General features: G+C 47.7%; 1 protein-coding gene across 3 annotated transcripts in view; it reads right to left on the reverse strand.

Moving 5' to 3' along the window:
- DPY19L1 (dpy-19 like C-mannosyltransferase 1) overlaps window positions 1-18615 on the reverse strand; it is a 2006077-nt gene that overhangs the window by 1822225 nt on the left and 165237 nt on the right. For all 3 annotated transcript variants that reach the window (XM_069613244.1, XM_069613243.1, XM_069613242.1), the window contains exon 5: window positions 2432-2552. In XM_069613244.1, the coding sequence (XP_069469345.1) occupies window positions 2432-2552 (121 nt within the window). The remainder of the gene's footprint in view (window positions 1-2431; window positions 2553-18615) is intronic.

The raw sequence follows: 18615 nt of genomic DNA on the forward strand, positions 1-18615 counted from the left end.
ACGGAAGCGTTAATAACATCATCTGACAGGCAGACAGCGGTACCCTGCAAAACTCCAGTGTTGACGGGAGAGGCTGAATGGCACACCACGGGCAAAGAGAAAGGGGGCGGAGCTTGGGGGCCTATTTATAGAAAAAGAGCCCAGAACAGCCCTGATTGGTCCACACAGCCCCAACCCCTATATAAGGATGAAACTGATGAAGGACTGTGTGTGTTTTTCCGCTTCTCTTGCAGAACACCGAGGAAGAGAAAGAGAGAACTGCACCTGAAACGCTCTGGGCGTATGAAGTCTAGGCGTCACCTTTCCTTGGTTCATCCTTATCACAGAAGAAGAAAGAACTCTATTCAAGAACTTTGAACAATCATTTTTATTTTTATTTTTCTTTGTGAACCTGAATAAAGGCAATTTAAGTTCCTTCAGGCCAGCTGCTGTCTGCCTCATCCTTACACCACCCTTATTTTAAAGTACCCATATTTAATTCCAGCTTTGCCTGTAGAACCTTGCCATTTGGGGCCTAAGGGAGCAATAGAAGGGTATTGCCCACCGTTTCATAGTGCAAGGTTTCAACATGCCCAGACTCACAATGGAAGGCCTAAAAGCCTGACCACTGCTGAGCCAAACAGCGCTCAGTGCCCTTAAACACTGTGCATTAAAATAAAAGCCTTGATGCTCCAAGACTACTGCAGGCGTGATCTGGCAGAATAAAACAGGGGGAAACAAAATAGAAATGTTGCTAAATCTTTTTCCGGGAGTTGTGCATATGGCAAATTCACATTTGACATACAACTCCTCCCAAATGTGTTTATCATCAAAATGGTTCCCAGGTGTACAACCTGCACAGATCACCATTTATTTTGGGAGCTGTTTTTGGTGTACAGAAATATCTATTTCACCCACATTATATCCACTTTGGTTGGCTGGCCAGCTAAGGGGAGCCCTCAGTGCTGATCTTGGGGAGCACTAGTATTCACATGGTTAAGATTACAACCTGAAAGCCTTGCTCCAAGCCCCTCAGTAAAGTAAGGTGGTCATATGGTGGCATAAAGCAGAGTACAAGCAACAAAGCGGGTCATAGCATCATGCTAACATTCAAAGCAGAGTAGCATAGCAGAAGGGTACCAGAAACAGACTGACTGCATACAGATAGTGTGATATCTGTACCATGCCTCCCTATCCCGGCTGTCACACTTCCATCTCTGCCTTTCACACAGTTTAATGACCTCAGCCTGCAAATATGGCTCAGGCTATGTATTATACTCAAGACCACTCCCAAGTAAGGCGCCACCCTGTCCCACAGTGAACTAAACTTAAGTTTAGCATGACAGGACACAGAACAAACTCTTAATATCAAGGTGCCAGGCATTTTCTTCAGTTTTACCCAAATGTTAAGACCATTCCATTTCCTTACCTATGCTTATTATCAGCATTAACCTTTGTGTGCAGTATAGTCTGGACTATGCCACTCTTGGCTCAGGCCTGGCAGTGACAGCATGAACATTCTGGCGTTGTACCTGTGGTAAAACCTAGAGATGACTGGGCAAATAAATCACAAAAAACGTCCAGGATTGCCGATCACACTCAAGCCCCTCATGCATCCAACATTACATTGCGAACTAACAAACAATTCTCCAAATCAGACTTGGAAACCTAACCCAATGCCCACAACACTAAGACATATCCACCTCATCCCTTCTACAGAACTATGGTCCACCACAAGACTGACATGCACCAAGACTATAACAAAACAAAACATTCTTCCACGCTGCATCACCCAATGCTCTCTTTGTAGCATCTTTCCAGCTTTTCCATGCTCTTCTCTTTCCCCTTGCTAGTGGTCTCTCTTCCAGCAGACCAAAGTCTGTATACCCCCAGATGGGGCCACTTTAAGTACAAACCTAGGTGCTGCAATACTATTATGGTGGTGACTAGGCACAATATAAAAGCAGATTAACATAACATCACTTGTGATTGCACAATGAAACAATCAAATTAAGTTGATGAGAGAAAGTATAAAAGTACAATAAAGGTTTTTTAAACATTAAATGATCTAATGAATCATAATAATATGTGAGAGAGACCTGCTCAAACAAGAACATATCTTTTTTTTTTAATCCCTGGCTTTCAAGATTTCTACAGCTTTTCACCAACAAGATTTATCATGCAAAAATGTGTCAGAAACTACCTGCTATGAAAGTGGGTACAGACATCTACTTGTTTACGTTATTTGTATACACCTTTACAGCAATGTCCTTTACCTCCGGTTGAGGTCATGTTTGAGCAGAGAAGGCGACCACTATACATTTCATATCATGGCAACAAAGTAGGATGTACAATTTCTCTGGGTTCATTAGTTTTATGAATAAATGTCATCGAGCAGTACTGGGAGAAAGGGTCCAACTGAGAAAAAAAATCATTATTTTCACCAACTTGCCTTCACAGCTCTCAACAGGGCTAAGTCCATATCCTCGGTTTACTGTCCAACAGGTCTTGATTTGAAAGCCAGTGAATTCCCCAAGCCATCTGTAAGCGCGGTATAGAAAGGCCAAGACCACCTGTGTGATAAAGTGTTTCATACCAGTTAAGCGAGTTTACAGTAAAGATATCCTTTTCAAAAAAATATCAATCATTCAGAAAATGGTGTGACACGCTGTACCTGGGAACATTTTTAGGTATTTATAAAATACAAGCTTTAACTGACAAATCTGAAACACAGTAATTGTCAGATTGAGGATAATACTTCTTCAAAAAAAGTCTATTACTTAACCAGTGTATGATTTTCCACTCATTTTAAATGTACAACTTGCCAATCTCTGCAACACCTGTCCAATTGCACACACGCACACACGCACTTTGGCCAATGAATTTGAGAACGGATGACTCAGTGATATGATATGATATGGCATTTATAAGCGCCTATACACAAGTGTTTCAAGGCGCAACAAGGCAAGGGAAGGGAACAGAGGGAAGACAGAAACAACCATCTTACTAGGCCACCAGGTGATACTGAGATCACGCAAGTGCAGGGGAAAAGGGAAGTGGAGAAAGTGCAGGGAGGGAAGGGGCAATGCAGTACATGGGAATGACAGTAAAATAAATAGATAAATAAAGCAAAGTAAAAGTGCAGTCAGCTGGTGGCAAGTGCAGACATCAGGTGTCAAGTGCTGGTAGGGGGCTGTAGGGATACAGAAAACAGTCCCCAAATGTGGGGGGGTGCCAGGGAGGCATTGCAGGAGTGCAACTGGCAAGGGAGGGGATCTGGGCCCGAGATCAGAGGGTAGACAGGTGACCAGTGCAGTTTCAGTCAGGAGTTTAGCAGGGGAGAGGAGAGAAAGCAGAAACAAAGAGGAAGGTTTTGTGGTGCTTCCGGAACTAGAGATGGTTCTCCTCAAGTTTCAGGGAGGCAGGGAGGCTGTTCCAGAGGGAGGCACCAGCCGAAGAAAGATCTACCACCAACTCGTTGCTTGCTGAAGCGACTGACCCAGAGGGAGTTGGAGGCAGATGAGTAAAGTGCCCGAGAAGGAAGATATTTATGAAGAGAGAGTTGAAGGTATTGAGGCCCCAGGTCCCAGAAGCCCTTATGTGCAATGCAGAGGGCTTTGAACTTAATCCTCATAGCCACTGGGAGCCAGTGCAGAGGTTTCAGTCCTGGAGAGATATGATCCCTTGGCTTGAGGCCAAGTACAAGTCTTGCAGTCCTGTTCTGGATGAGTTGAAGCAGGCAGATTTAGAAAGAGGCTGTTGCAATAGTTCAGCCTAGAGAGAACCAGAGCTCTGAAGACAGTGAGCTTCTGGGGGAAAGAGAGGAAAGGAAGTATACCTCCGAGGAGGTGCAAATGGTAGTGTGACTTCTTAGAGACATCAGAGATGTGAGGAGAGAAGTAGAGTGTTGAGTCGAAGATGACCCCGAGGTTTTTAGCCTCACAGGTGGGAGCAGGAAGAGGGCCAAGAGAGGCCAGCCAGAGAGTGACAGGAAAGGAGGGCGCAGGTGTCTCGATGAGGATAATCTCAGTATTACTGGCATCAAGGCAGAGATAATTGGCGGCACACCACTCCTCGATAGCAGACAGATGATATCAGAGAAGAGAGAAGTAGAAGAAGTGGCCGAAGGGAGCCTGAAAGTGAGTTGAGTGTCATCCGCAGAGCACTGAAAGTTGGGGCAGAGAGCAGCAATGCAGTGGACAAGGAGTGCGAGGTATTGGTTGAACAGCCAGGGAGAGAGGTTAGACCCCTGGGGAACACCACAAGTAGAGTTAGAGATTAGGAAGGACCCAAGTTGGATCTGGGAGGGTAGATCGGAGAGGAAAGAGGTCAGCCAAGCCAGGGCCTGATCGGTGATACCCAGGTTATAACGGAGACGGTTGAGCAGGATGGCATGGTTTACCATGTCAAAGGCAGAAGAGAGATCAAGTAAGACGAGGACACAGCGTGTTGGAAACTAGGTTGGAGAGCAGGTCTTCACAGAAGTTCAGGAGAGCAGTTTCCATGCTTCTGGCAGCTCTGAGGCCAGACTGATGGTCTTGGAGACAACCATTCAGTGTGAAGATTAAGCTGGGAGATGGACAGTTTTTCCAGGAGTTTGCCGAGGAAGGGAGTGATGGAGATCGGGCAAGAGGAGTCGGCTGTGGGTATCTTAAGAAGAGGGTGCACAAGAGAGTGCGTCAGGCAGGGAGGGAAGACTCCTGTGGCAATGGAATGGTTGCAGAAGTCAGCCAGAGCAGGTGCCAAGGTGTCAATGAGCCTCATTCCGAGTGTGGCAGTAAGGGGTTAACGGTGCCAGTAAGGATGCCGGTGCAGTTAACCCCTTACCGCCGCATTCCGAGGTCCTTTAGCGGGTCCCGCTAAAGGACCAGGCAGCTAATAACAAGCCCGTTATTAGCTCCTTCCCCATTCTCATTGAGCCCTATGGGGGCTCAAATGGGAATGGGGATGGCTTCCCTGAATGGCGAAATACTGGGTCCTCCAAGGTTGGAATGACCCAGTAAGTCCCCATTCAGGGATCCCGGACCCGGTATGCGGTAAGGGGGTAGCCATGGTACTAATAGCACCATGGCTACCTCCAACCTCAGAATGAGGCCCAATGTGGTCCTTGATGGTTTTGGAGGAACAGGGAAGAACCTGTTTTGGCAAGACTTTCAGAGATCGGACTTGTCTAGAAGAACAAGTTACTTCTTACCTTGTAACGTTCTTTCGATGGGATGTTCCTCCGACGTATTCCTTATCTTTGCTAATTCGTCTCCAGCTTGCTGGCCTCGGAAATTATTTCTCTGTAGAGGGCGCTGCTCGTCGACGTCCGCCGAGTCGATGTCCCTCGACAGCCACCGTATCGGCGCCGACGTCACCATGCCCATAAATAGCCACGCGTGGCGACCGTTGCTCAGTTCCGTTTTGTAGCTTAAGATAAGTCATGCCTGAATTGGTTATTGACCTTGAAGGAGCGTAAGCTGCAGCCACAAGGGAAGTATTACTGCAGGGATGGATGGGAGGGGCGATAAGGAATACGTCGGAGGAACATCCCATCGAAAGAACGTTACAAGGTAAGAAGTAACTTGTTCTTCGAAGGGATTGTGCCCTCCGACGTATTCCTTATCTTTGATAGACTCCCATAGCAGTGGCATGTAATTGGAGGTGGGAGTAATGTCATGTATCCCTTTTAGGAATGAACCGAATGTAATACGGCTTTTCCAAATTTGGTCTCTTGACTAGTGGAGGAATCCAGGTTGTAAAATCTTGTGAATGTATGTGCGGACGACCATGTGGCAGCCGCACATATGTCTCGGACCGGTACCCCTCTTTGGAGGGCCGAAGAGGCTGCTATACTCCTGGTTGAATGAGCCCTAAGATTCTGGGGTGGATCTTTCACTGCCAGTTTGTAACATTCCCGAATGGCCAAAATAATCCACCTGGAAATGGTCTGTTTTGTTATGGGTAGTCCCAACTTGTGACCTGAGTATCCTACAAACAGTTGGTCTGCTTGCCTAATCATAGCCAGTCTGCTGATGTAAAAGCTTAGAGCTCGCCTTGGGTCCAGCCTATGTAGCCTTTCTTCCTCTTTCCCCGGATGGGGAGGAGGGTAGAACGAAGGTAAGGTAATTTTCTGAGTGATGTGAAATTCAGAAACCACCTTTGGGAGGAAATTAGGCTTCACCTGTAGGACAACTTTGTCCTTATGGAAAATTGTATGGGGGGGGGGGTTTACAAGATAGAGCTTGTAATTCGCTCACCCTCCTAGCAGATGTTAGTGCTACTACTAGGACAGTTTTAAGAGTGAGAAATCTCAGCGAACAAGAGTGGAGGGGTTCGAAGGGATTACCCATTAGGAAATTTAAGACTAAATTTAAGTCCCATAAGGGAACTTGGAATGGTCTTGGAGGATAAACATTAGTTAATCCCTTGAGAAATTGTAATACTAGGGGTAGTTTGAAATACGATGGTTCCTCCGCAGTGCGCTTGAAGATTGATAGCGCTGAGAGATAGCCTTTTACAGTGCCAACTTGAAGGCCTGAGTTTGCCAAGTAGAGTAGAAACGACAACACCATTGGTGTACCACATGAAAAAGGGGCGATATTCTCTTCTCTACACCAGCTACAAAATTTGTTCCAATGGCAGCGGTATAAAAACTTTGTTGCTGGCCTTCTGGCCGAAAGCAACACCTCCATGACGTCATCAGGGAGGTCCCAATGCTTGTACCTCAACCTTTCAGAAGCCAAGCGTGAAGGTTGAGGGTTCTTATGTCTGGATGGAAAACCTGACCTCCCTTCCGCGAGAGAAGATTCTCTTTGAGTGGGAGACGGATTGGAGGGCAGATGGACATATCCAGAAGGTCCGGGTACCACGTTCTCCTGGCCCAGTCCGGCGCAATTAGGATCATGGTTTTCCGGAATCTTCTCAACCTCCTGATCATTTGAGGAATAACAGGGACTGGTGGAAATGCGTAAAGGAGTGGGAACTCCCAGTCCACTACGAACGCGTCCCCTAGAGCTGCTCTCGGGGGAAATTCCCTTGAACAGAACAGATCGCACTTCCTGTTGGTACTGGTGGCGAACAGATCCACCTGAGGGGTTCCCCAAAGGGCGAAGATCTCTTGAAGGACTTCCTGAGCTAGCTCCCACTCGTGGGAGACTGTGCTCTGCCTGCTCAGAGCGTCCGCTGTCAAATTCTTCTCTCCGGCTAGGTGGACTGCCGATAGAGAGATTCCTTCCTGAATGGCCCAAAACCAGAGCTGCATTGCCTTTCTGCACAGTGGCAGTGACTCTACGCCTCCTCTTTTGTTGAGGTAGTGCATGGCCACCGTGTTGCCCGTCATTATCAGGACATTTCTCCCCTGTACCGATGGCAGGAAAGCTTTCAGCGCTAGTCTGATCGCTCTCAGCTCTAATAGGTTGATGTGTAGTCTGGACTCTGATGGAGACCAACGACCGCTGATGGTCAAGTCGTTGGCATGGGCTTCTCACCCCGTGAGTGAGGCGTCTGTGACTACAGTTATCTCTGCCCATACAGTTCTCCTTTCAAGGTGTTCTCTGGATAGGCCCACCATTGAAGGTCGTGGGCTACTTTGTCCGGAATCCTGAGGAGATCTGTCATTCTTCCTGAGTATTGTGACCACTGGGTTCTTAGTGCCCACTGGAGAGATCTCATTCTCAGGCGAGCCTCTGGCACAAGGAAGATGTAGGATGCCATGAGGCCTAGCAATCTCAAAATGTCAAAGGCTGGGAGATGTTGGGCATTTTGAAACTTGTTGACCATAAGCAGAATATCTTGAGCCCTCACCTCTGGTGGCAAGGCTTTTCCCAGGGAAGTGTCCAGGACCGCTCTGATGAACTGGAGTCTCTGTGATGGTATCATCTGTGACTTCTTTAAATTGAGGGAGAAGCCCAGTTTATGAAGGAAGTGGCAGACATAATCTAGCTGGATCTGAGCTTGTTCCGAAGATACAGCTCTGATCAGCCAATCGTCCAGGTAGGGGTAGACTTGGATCCCTTCCCTCCTTAGACTTGCAGCCACTACCGACATTAGCTTGGTGAAGACCCTCGGGCGGAGGTCAGCCCAAATGGCAGAACTCGAAATTGATAATGAGAGCCGCCAATTGCGAACCTCAGGTATCTCCTGTTTGAGAGATGGATTGGCACATGGAAATAAGCATCTTGGAGGTCCAGAGATACCAGCCAGTCCTGGATCTGGAGGGCCTGAAGGATCTGAGAGAGAGTTACCATCTTGAACTTGTCCTTCCTGAGGGACTTGTTCAATTCTCGTAAGTCCAAGATGGGTCTCAGTCCTCCGTCCTTCTTCGGTATGAGAAAGTAAGGGGAGTACCAGCCCTTGTTCCTCTCCGCTACAGGTACCGGTTCTATGGCACCTTTCTTTAGCAGGTCTACAATTTCCTGCAAGAGGAGCGGATCTGGAACTTTTAGAGAGCTGTGCCCCAGTGGATGACTCTGAGGGATGTGTAGAAAGGGTAGGCAGTAACCCTGGGCAACTGTCTCCAATGCCCAAGCATCTGACGTAATAGCCTGCCATTCTGTCAGATGGTGAGTTAACCTGCCCCCTACAGGTGTTGTGTGGAAAGACTTCCGAGTGGTTTGGTGGCAGCTGATGCAGATGCAGAGGGTAAAAAGGCACCTGCTGCGGCCTTAGTACTTTTGACCCGTCCACCTCGGGTGGATCTCCTTTGGCCTCTTTGAGCCGGCTGTCCTCTGCCTTTCCCGAATGCGGAATAATAGCGAAAGGACTTTCCTCTCCAGAGGTTCCTGAGGGGCGAAAAGAAGTTTGGCGGATAGCAGTTCCTAAAGATTTTGCCGCTGCTTTAGATGTTTGCAACTTTTCCAGACTGTCATCAGCCTTTTTACCGAATAAAGAAGAGCCGTCAAAGGGCATATTCAAAAGTCTGGCCTGTACATCTGGAGCAAAGCCAGACTTTCGTAACCACGCATGCCTGCGGATTGTAGTACATTCCGCCATGGCCCTGCTGATACTGTCAGCGGAATCGATGCCAGTTTGAAAAGATTCACACATGGCATCTTTGCCATCTTTAATGATGTTAAGTAAGGCTTCCCTTTCCTCTCCTTCCGGTATGCAGTCAGCCGCTGATGAAGCACACTCCCACAGTGTGTGACTGAACCTGGCGAGCTTACAAGTGGCGTTGATGGACTTCAACGCCATACTACAAGCAGAAAAAACTTTATTTGCCATAGCATCGTACCTTTTGTCATCTCTATCCTGTGGGACAGTAGGATAAGCGGATCTGCTGCTTGATGAAGTTGCCGCTTGAACCACCAGGGTCTCTGGAGTTGGGTGTTTTGATAAATATTCAGGGTCAGCCGCAGCTACCCTATACTTGGCTGACAATCTTTTATTGACTGCAGGGATAACCTCAGGAGTTTCCCAATTTGATGAAATCTTCCTTTGCAAGGCTGTATGGAAAGGGACCACAGGATCCTCTTGTGGACCTTTTTCTAGTATGTCTGTAAGGTCATCCTGTTGAAAAACAGGAGAAGGCGCAGACCAACCCATGAATTCAATAATTCTTGCCATCAGGGTTCTATAGGGGGTTTCGGCATGTTCCCCTGGGTCTGGTTTGACAAATTCCACTTCTGGGGATTCCAGAATTCCCGCCCACTTGCCTCATGTAATGATTCCTGTAGGTCTTTCAACCTTCTTTCCTCAGAGGTAAAATCCTCTGAAACAGGTGGTGTGGTCCTCTGCAGCCCGAAGAGTCTTTCTTGGTCAGAATCCTCCCCTTCTTCATAGATTGAAGATAATCTGGGGTACTCTGACCTCGAAAATGGTGTAAAACCCATTTCTAAAGCAGAAGGAGCCAAACTCATTATTGGGCGAGAAAACGTCGATGTCGTTGACGCTGATGTGAAGGGCTTCGAAGGCGCCGAGAAAGGTGTCGAGAATACTGGAAGAGGCCTAGAAGAACTCGAGAGGATCGGGAACCTACTCGAGGATGTCGACGATGTTCTCGGCGTCGTGCTGGAGGCTCTGGGTATAACCGTTGGCTGTGAAGTAGCCGTGGTTTTCTCTTTTATCGGCGTCGATGTCGGCGTCGACGATACGATCGACCGATGAGTCGAAGAACCCTTCGACAACGGCGTTGATGGCGTCGATCCATGTGTCGAAGGGATCTTCGACGACGGCGTCAAAGATGGTGCCTTCCTACCCGATGGCCCGTGGCGCTCTCGGGTGGACTCTTTCGCCGGGTGGAACGACTCGCGGCGTTTCGATTTTTTGGGTTTTTCACCCAGGGTATCACCCTCAGCTGTCTTCGAGGGGGTCGAGGCCGCTTTCTCGAAGACACTTAGCATTTTCTTCCTGAATTCCTCCCACTCAGCCTGAGAGGTGTTTTGTGGGGCAGGAGACTCTTTCTGGGGACACAGAAGATGACGAGGAAGGGGATCTTCGACGTCTCTTCTTTGAGTGTCTAGATCTCGACGAGTGGTGGGAGCTACTTCGAGACCTAGAATGGGAATGCTTTCGACGGCGAGGAGACGAATGCCTCGACCGAAGAAACTTTCGAGGAGGTTTTGACTGACTTACCTCTCTCGAGCTTCCCCTTGCGCTCCTTCAAGGCTTTCGCCATCATGGACATGCAGTCCTCACACTCCGAACAATGGTGCTCGACTCCCAAGCACCACAAACAGATCCTGTGAGGATCCGTTATCGACATTTTCTTTCCGAAGTCTCGAAATTTTTTTAAGCCGGACCGCGGAGTCGTCGGTTCGGATGAAGAAGCCATCGAGAATGAGTTGGTTTTATCGAGTAAATAGATCTGTACTGAACTGAGCAACGATATTCCGAGGACCCACGAAGCACGGAAAAACGGAACTGAGCAACGGTTGCCGCGCGTGGCTATTTATGGGTATGGTGACATTGATGCCAATATGGTGGCTGTCGAGGGACATCGACTCGGCGGACGTCGATGCGCAGCGCCCTCAAGAGAGAAAACATTTCCAAGGCCAGCAAGCTGGAGACGAATTATCAAAGATAAGGAATACGTCGGAGGACACAATCCCTTCGAAACCTTGTCTGGGGAGAACGGGGAAAGGCAGAGAAGGAAGGAGGCGAGGTGGCTGAACAGAGGAAGAGCAGGCAATAGAGGGGGCAGGTGGAGAGGAAGAGAGAGAGGACAAATCTTTCAAAAAGGAGTCAATTTCAGCCACCTGGGCTACCACACCCTCAACAAGGTAAGGGTGAGCACAGCATGCAGCAATGTGCCCCCAAAGAGGACATTGTTTTAGCGGGACCCACCAGAAACATCATGTTTGCGACACACTGCACCCCTTTGAACCATGTCCAAACCACAGCCAGTTACCTTGCCTAGGGTCAGTTGAGCCCAAGGGAAGATAATATGCCCCCTTTAAATCTTTTGCAGTTGTGCCCAGCCAAGCCTGGGCAAAGTGCACACGAGGCATGGCCATAAGCTATGTCAAGGGGCCACAGGGGGTGCCTTGGGAAGCCCAAGAGATGGACCAAGGCCATGTGACCACTGGGCATGGACTTCTACCCAGTGGACACATGGGTGACTTGTAGGTGCCAGGGTATCTAAGTGGTGGACCTGGCATTGCTAAAATAGCAATCTTGCCCAGGGAATGCACGAGTGTGTAAGAGTTGCCTACTGCATGGCTTAAGGCCGTAGGCCAAGCAAAGTGCCCACTGCCCATGTGTGAGGTGCATGTCCTGGGGCTACTATGGGGTTGTGGGAGGAGGCCATGCCTCGGCCGTAGTGGCCACTGGACACATGGGGTTTATGAGATGCATGGCCATTCCCTGTGAAGAGGTGAGTAGGGGGTGCCTGGAGGACTGCCAAAGGCCATGCACTCCCCCCATTTGTTAAGTGACAACTGAGTATGGCCAGGTGTCTGGGAAGTTCCTGGGGCATGGGTGAAGGTCCTGCTCTAGGCAAAGTAATCACTTGGCATGGGTGCACGTCATACCACATTGACAATTAGGTTTTTGGAAGGCATGGCTAGAACAAAATCATGGATAGTATGAGGTTCCTAGTGTGTGACCTTTCCTGCCTCAGGAAAGGTGCCAACTGGGCAGTGCAGCAGGCCATGCCAAATTGGCAATGTAGCTATGATAGTGTCAATCATTTAAAATAAAAAAAGAAACCCGTTAAAATAAATGGTTAAGGCATGATGTGTTATGTTTTGAGGTGGACTGTGTCAAAGGTTGCCGTTAGATCTAGTAGTATTAGTGCCATTGTGACGGAGTCTGCGTTGGATTTTAGATCATCCCACATAGCTAGTAATGCGGTTTCCTGTCCTCTCATGGGTCTTAAGCCGACTTGTGCCTGGTCTAGTATCAGATTGTTTTCTACATGTTCCAGAATGTTTTCATAAACGTAGCTTTCTATGCGTTTTGCCGGGTACGGGATGTTGGCAATTGGTTGGCGGTTGGGTTAGGTCTTCTATGTTTCCCTAGGGGTCTTAAAGGAGTGGCTTGATGTATGCTAACCTGAAAGCTTGCGGCACATTTCCTGTTGCTAGTAAATGGCTGAAGAGGTTGCATAAGTATTCTGCAGGTGCTTTTTGGTTGAAGATTGTCTTGTACAAACCAGTTAGGCAAGGATCTGCTGGCAAGCCAGCTCTTTTGCTTTTGTTCACTGAGGTGGTGAATTTTTCTGTCGAAATTGGTGAGTAGTTTAGTCTTGTAGTTGGTTCCGGCATTGGCGGGTTAGGGGAGAGTTGGTGTTTTTGGGCATGCTCTTGATGACTTATTGGATATTTGTGATTTTGTTTTTGAAGTGCTCTGCAAGGTCCACGCAATGTTTGTGAGGGGGTGTGTGTGTGTGCTGTTACCAGGAGTTGCGTTTCTTAGCTCGATGTTTAACATCTTTCTGGGTGTTGCTTGAGTTTGTGATACGTTCCTTGTAATATTTTTTGCTTCAAGTATTCTGGCTTTGTATAGTCCTATCTGTCTTTGGTACATCATTTTTTGTTGATCATAGTGTTTCCTCCATTCCAGTTTAATGTTAGTTTGCTTCAGTGCTCTGATGTTTGGTGTGAACCATCTCACCATTGTTTTCTTTAGTCAGGGGGTGAATGGTTTTTCCGGTGCAGTGTTTTTGTGATCCATTTTCTGATCATCTTAGTTCTTTCTTCAATGTTGGATGAGTCCAAGGCGGTGATTGATAGTTTTGTGTATTCTAGTCTGGTGTTTTGTTCTGCGATGTTTATGGATTTCCAGTTTCTTTTCTGAATTGGAGGAGTTTTTGGGAGGATAGGGTATTCAGGTTGGCGGGTGGATCACAAAGGATATTATGAGGTGGTCGCTCCAGAGAATCTGCATCAGGGGTGCAGCTGTGAGCAGTTTTCGTTTGCAAAGGATTGCATCTACGGTGTGCTCTGCTGTGTGTATTGCTCCTTTTGTCCAATTGGTTAGCTGCAATGTTACTAGTTGAGTTGTAAGTGCTTTAGGTGAATTGACGTTTTCTTCTTCAAACCAGATGTTGAAATCTCCTAGTATGATCAGTGGTCATATTTATTGGCGATGTTGGTGATGGCACCCACAAGTGTGTCCGTGAAACTAGAGATTTATGTTGGCGGTCTGCAGATGACTAGTACAGAAGGGGTGATTCACAGTTTGGGATTTTAAGTGGTGTGCTGTTGTCCTCTTTAGGTGATCTATGTATGAAACGGTAAGACCTCCACCCGTTTTCCTTCTCTGTTGGCTTGTTTCAATTGAAGTTGTTGGGTAGGGATTTGTGCGTGATGAAAGCAAGCGTCCCCAAACAGCACGATCCTCCCCGCAATGAGAGACAATGAAGGACTCTCCCAGGATGGGAATAAGGCCAAGACAGAGTGCGGGTGAGCGTAAATGGGAGTTTATCAATCAGAATAGGGCATGCAAAGAACTCTGCAACCTCCGAGAGCGCTCTGTCTGACAATAGCAAAGACAGGCGTATATATTTACAAAAAACGTCATCAAAACCTACATACTATAGGGGGCACAAGTTCATTGGGATTGGGTGGCGACGACTAACTATAGGTGCTGCTGCGGCGTGGTTGGTCTTGGCTGAAGGACGTCACTGGTCACCCTCGTGGGTTGGGCTGGGCCTGGCAGGTCGGCTTGAGTTCATCCGGGCGGTGTTGGTGTGCCAATGCGGTCTGGGGCAGAGATGAATGCCTTTCCTGACTTGCTTGCCCTCGGCCATGCACACCGCAGTCATTCAGTCATTTACAGTGTTATTCTCTTTAGTAAATCTTCCAATAGGTTATTTTATAGGTTAATGCAACACAGGAGGAATGCACCTTGTGAGGGGTCTGGAGGTAATATATCGAGGCCTGGTTACCCGTGTCCTGTTGACCGGGGCCATAGGTCGAGGGGCTAAGCTTCGGGGCCTGGGACGGGCGGTACAGGTCTTTCTGTCTTGTTAGAAGTTGTTATGGATGTTCCGCTGCGTGTTGTCAAAGTGTTGGGTGTCCTGATTGCACAGGGCCATAAGTCTAAGATGGTCCGGTGGGTTGTGGGGTTTACGAGGGGGCGCTTGAGTTTAGACAAAGGTTTACTGCTGTGCTGTAAATAATGCAGGTGGCTGGCCGCGGCCTTGGGTGCTGCAGTGGGGGCTACAAATCTTTGAAGTGGCTCCAGTCTAGTCGGGGGAGGTGGGGTAGCGCAGAGCGGGCCTCTGTTCTCATGTCTTGGCAGCCTTCGCAGGGTGGGAGGGGGAATGGCCTTGTACGCATTCACAAAGGTATCTCCCTCGTGTGTTGCCGAATGTAGGTAAAGACATCACAAACATTTGAACACTTTCTATAATACTTATTCAAAATCACTTTAAAACATGCATTTAACTTTGCTGGATGTGTCTCGATTATACCCAGTCCGAGCACCATATTTGTATATTATGTTCTAGCAGTTACAGTATTTTAGTTACATGCATATACATTCGCAGTAAATGAGGTAGTAGTTGGGTCGGTGGAGTACATAGAAAACGACCCGCCACTGTACGTGACGGTGGTGGCACATAAGGGGCTTAGACATACACACATGATAAGTGCATTCTCGCGCATCCTTTACATGAGTTCATAGTATAGTTGCATTCGCTTTCTCGTGTACTCTAGCAGCATTAGCTTAGTTATGGCGCAAAACCATGGGAGGTAGGTTGCCCAGTGATCCACGCAACAAACAGATCCCTGGAGCGTTCCTTTATTATTAGCATCCACCTGCAATGGTGTGGGCTCGTCATTGCTTATATCATGGGAGCATGCTCTCTCATTTTAATACATTCTACAGGCGTTTGTACTATACGAGATTTTGTGGAAGAAAGCATACTTTGCAAGTGGTCTTTACATTAATATATACATATGTATAAAGACTGTCTGCCATCAAGTGACCATTTTACCGTTCTTCTCATTGTTCAGGCCTGCTGGCCGGGTCATGCTGATAGTGATAATGCACTGCGGGAGGTGAACTGTTACAATGTCAGCGTATTTCGCTAGCTCATGTCCGTCTTGTTCGTGGGAACGTGCTCGCAGCGGATCTGCCAGGGTGCTGCGGCAACAGGGATGTGACTCTCCAAGGGTGGGGGCCGCGCTACAGTGCGCTGAGCTCACACCATCTTTACCGGGCAAAAAATGGTTTCTGGGCCTAGCTAAATTTGTGTGGCAATCAATACGTGTGGGCACCTGGGGAGGAAACGCAGGCGAGAGGGGTCTCCTGGACCAGTCCTCCCCTACATTTCCCCCCTTTCGTTACTTAAGTAACGAATTCTTTAAATCCTCTATCCTCCTACATTCTGCTTCGTCCATCACTGCCTCATCCCATGCAGGAGTTCCTTTGATAGGCATCCATGCTCTGCACACCCCCCTTAAGCTCTCACCTCTCCTGGCGTATTCATCTGGAGTACACGTGAGATATATACACCCACCATCTCCCTCCAAATCTACCCAAACTTCCTCGTACCATTCTAGTATGCGGGGCTCTTTGATGGTGGTGTGCCACAGCTTATCTACAATATCCTTGTCGTGGTACATGGGCACCAGTTGGTACCTGGGTGTGTTGTCTACCCCTGTTTGTACTTGTGCTTCTTGCATCGTTTTTATTGTACCGTGTGAGTTGCCCATTGTCACCATCATCATTGCACCATTTGGTACTGCGTTAGCACAGACTCGAAGACCCACCTGGCACAGGCAGAAAATCAAAAGGAGGAACACCACAGCTGGCATCAAAAATTTCACAGTTGTTCCAAGCCATGAGGGGACCCAGGAAAAGATGTTATCGAACCATGTACTATCTTCTGCTCCACCTTCCATCTTCATTTTTTCTCCTAGGTTGTGGACTGCTTCGATCACATGGGACAGGGAGCCGTTCTCTGCGTCTTCAGAAGGTACGAAAGTGCAGCAGGCACTTCCTATTTTTCGGCAAACACCGCCGTCCATCGCCGTCAACAGGTCCAGGACATACCTGTTTTGCATGGTCATCAGTCGCAAGGCTCTTAGTTCGACCTTTATTATGTTAAAACCTTCTTCAGTGTCGTTTGCCAGCTGAATTAGTTCCCAACGAGTTATCTGGAGCCATTTTGCGTTAGCCCTTGCTTGGACACTTGATACGAGCGAGGCAAAAAATGTTTCTGCTGAGCTGAATAATCGATATTTGTCTGGGATCTGAGCCAATAATTCTGATGATGCCTTTGATATATAATTTGATGCTCGTCTGTTACGGGTCAGCACCTCTCCCTTGCTTCCGGAAGACAGGACATACATTTGTGACTCTGAAGTTGGTTGAGCCACACTTTGCTGCATGCGTTCCTGTGTCCTTTTGCTCCCAACGATGTGGCTTTCGGGTATCACCATTAGGGCTGAGTGCAGAGTGGCCATTGAGCAGCTGCCACTCCACGACGGGGGGAGGTGTAGGTATGCCTGGTTGCCGCATACCCAGTACGTGTCCATAAGGCCGCAGTCCCTTTTCTTAGATCTGGGATGGTGAGGGTCTTGTTACAGCTCTTGTTTGTTCCCATGGGGGTTCTCCCTTCTCCTTTAAAACACAGTTCATAGTCTTTTTCACTCTGCAGCTTGAAAGGCTTTTCGATGGGCGTAACCCAAGTTAACTTTGAAATGTGTTCCCTCCATACGGGTGTGCACGTTTCTTCTATCCATTGCAATTTCTCCGGTGCCACACCTCTCAGTGCTTCAGCTTTACACATTACTTCTTCGTTCTTCCACTTGTTATCAGAAAAAAGTGTCCCTTCGATTGCAAAAAATGGTTCTTTCAGACATACAACCCCTGACGGTTTTGGGTAGCACGTTTTCTCGTTCTGCAGCATTTGAAAAGTCACTTCATGTGCCTGGAAGGTGTTCTTAATTCTGCATAACGTGAGATGAAGGAGACATTGGGCATCTATAATTGGCAACTCTTTTGGTAACAGTACTTTGGGTGTACCTGATGCGTGAGGGATGAGGGAGCAAACATAACAGCTCTTGTTTGTTGTTTGTTTAGCCGTGGCACTCATATCTGCATACCACTTATTTGTTTGGTGGGGGTGTCGTGGGTCTTCCATCTTATCTAGACCTAGCCCATAGTACTCATCATACTTCCTCCTCCCTGCTTCCCTCTTCCGTCTGTTGTTCTTATTCCTCATATACTTCCCAACTCCCTGGGCAAGGGACAAACTAGACCCCCCCTTTCTCATTCCCGCCCCCCTTGGCCCATGCATCATATAATATTTTGTGTATGGCTAGCAGCTTTTCCTCTTCCTTCCTGACGTTATCTGGCAGGTAGTTGTTTAGTATGGGGGCAGGCTGGCTGGTGGGGGTGTTATACAACCACGATATGGCAGACGGGTTTCGGTCATTTAAACTGTGGGCATTGTAATTAGATACCCCTGGTGGAGACACTGTGTTGTTCTGCATTCCACCTTGTGGTTTTTTTCTTTGTATGATGACAGCACTGGATGGTGTGGTATGATACCCCCATACAAGTTTAGTTCCGTCCCATCTCAAAAAATCACCTTCCCTTGTATTGGCCCTTGTAGTTGTATTGGGCCCAGTAGTGCTGTTAATCCCTCCCCCCTCGTTCATCTCGATAGAGATGAACGCTACAAACCAATATGTAACCAGACCAAACATTAGCATAAAAAACAATGTGATGCACACAGATAATCCACACTCATACGAATATCTGCATCTCTCATGTACTAATTCTCTCATTCTACTAATTCTATCCGTTGCAGGCTGCCCGTTAGATGCCATGGAAGCTCCTGTTTTGAGATATAAAAGTGCATTAAGTGCATGCATGTAAACATTTTGCTAGCACCATCAGTGCCAATATATATTTGACGGGGAATGGAAGCGGGTGGGGATACGGGGATGGGTATCCACAGACAAGGGTTTATACAGGCCATAATTTGGTCATTTCATTAATTATATACAAATCAACAAGATAAAAAGAGAAAACACATTTTTTTTCCTTAAGTATCCTTATCAGTTATTCTCTTATTCAAGTCCAGTACCAACACACACACACACAAATTCATATTCAGACATTCTGCTCAGTTGCATCGTTTGCTGTTGTCTGTGCCTCCTCATCTACCTCCTCTTGTACGTTGCTATATGCCTTCCGTACGTCGGTCAAGTGCACCCAGTACCTCAAGCCTTTGACCTTTACTGCCGTGGG

This window comes from Ambystoma mexicanum, chromosome 5p (genome assembly GCF_040938575.1).
Source record: "Ambystoma mexicanum isolate Mex_15411 chromosome 5p, UKY_AmexF1_1, whole genome shotgun sequence".
In the NCBI taxonomy this organism is placed as follows: Eukaryota; Metazoa; Chordata; class Amphibia; order Caudata; family Ambystomatidae; genus Ambystoma; species Ambystoma mexicanum.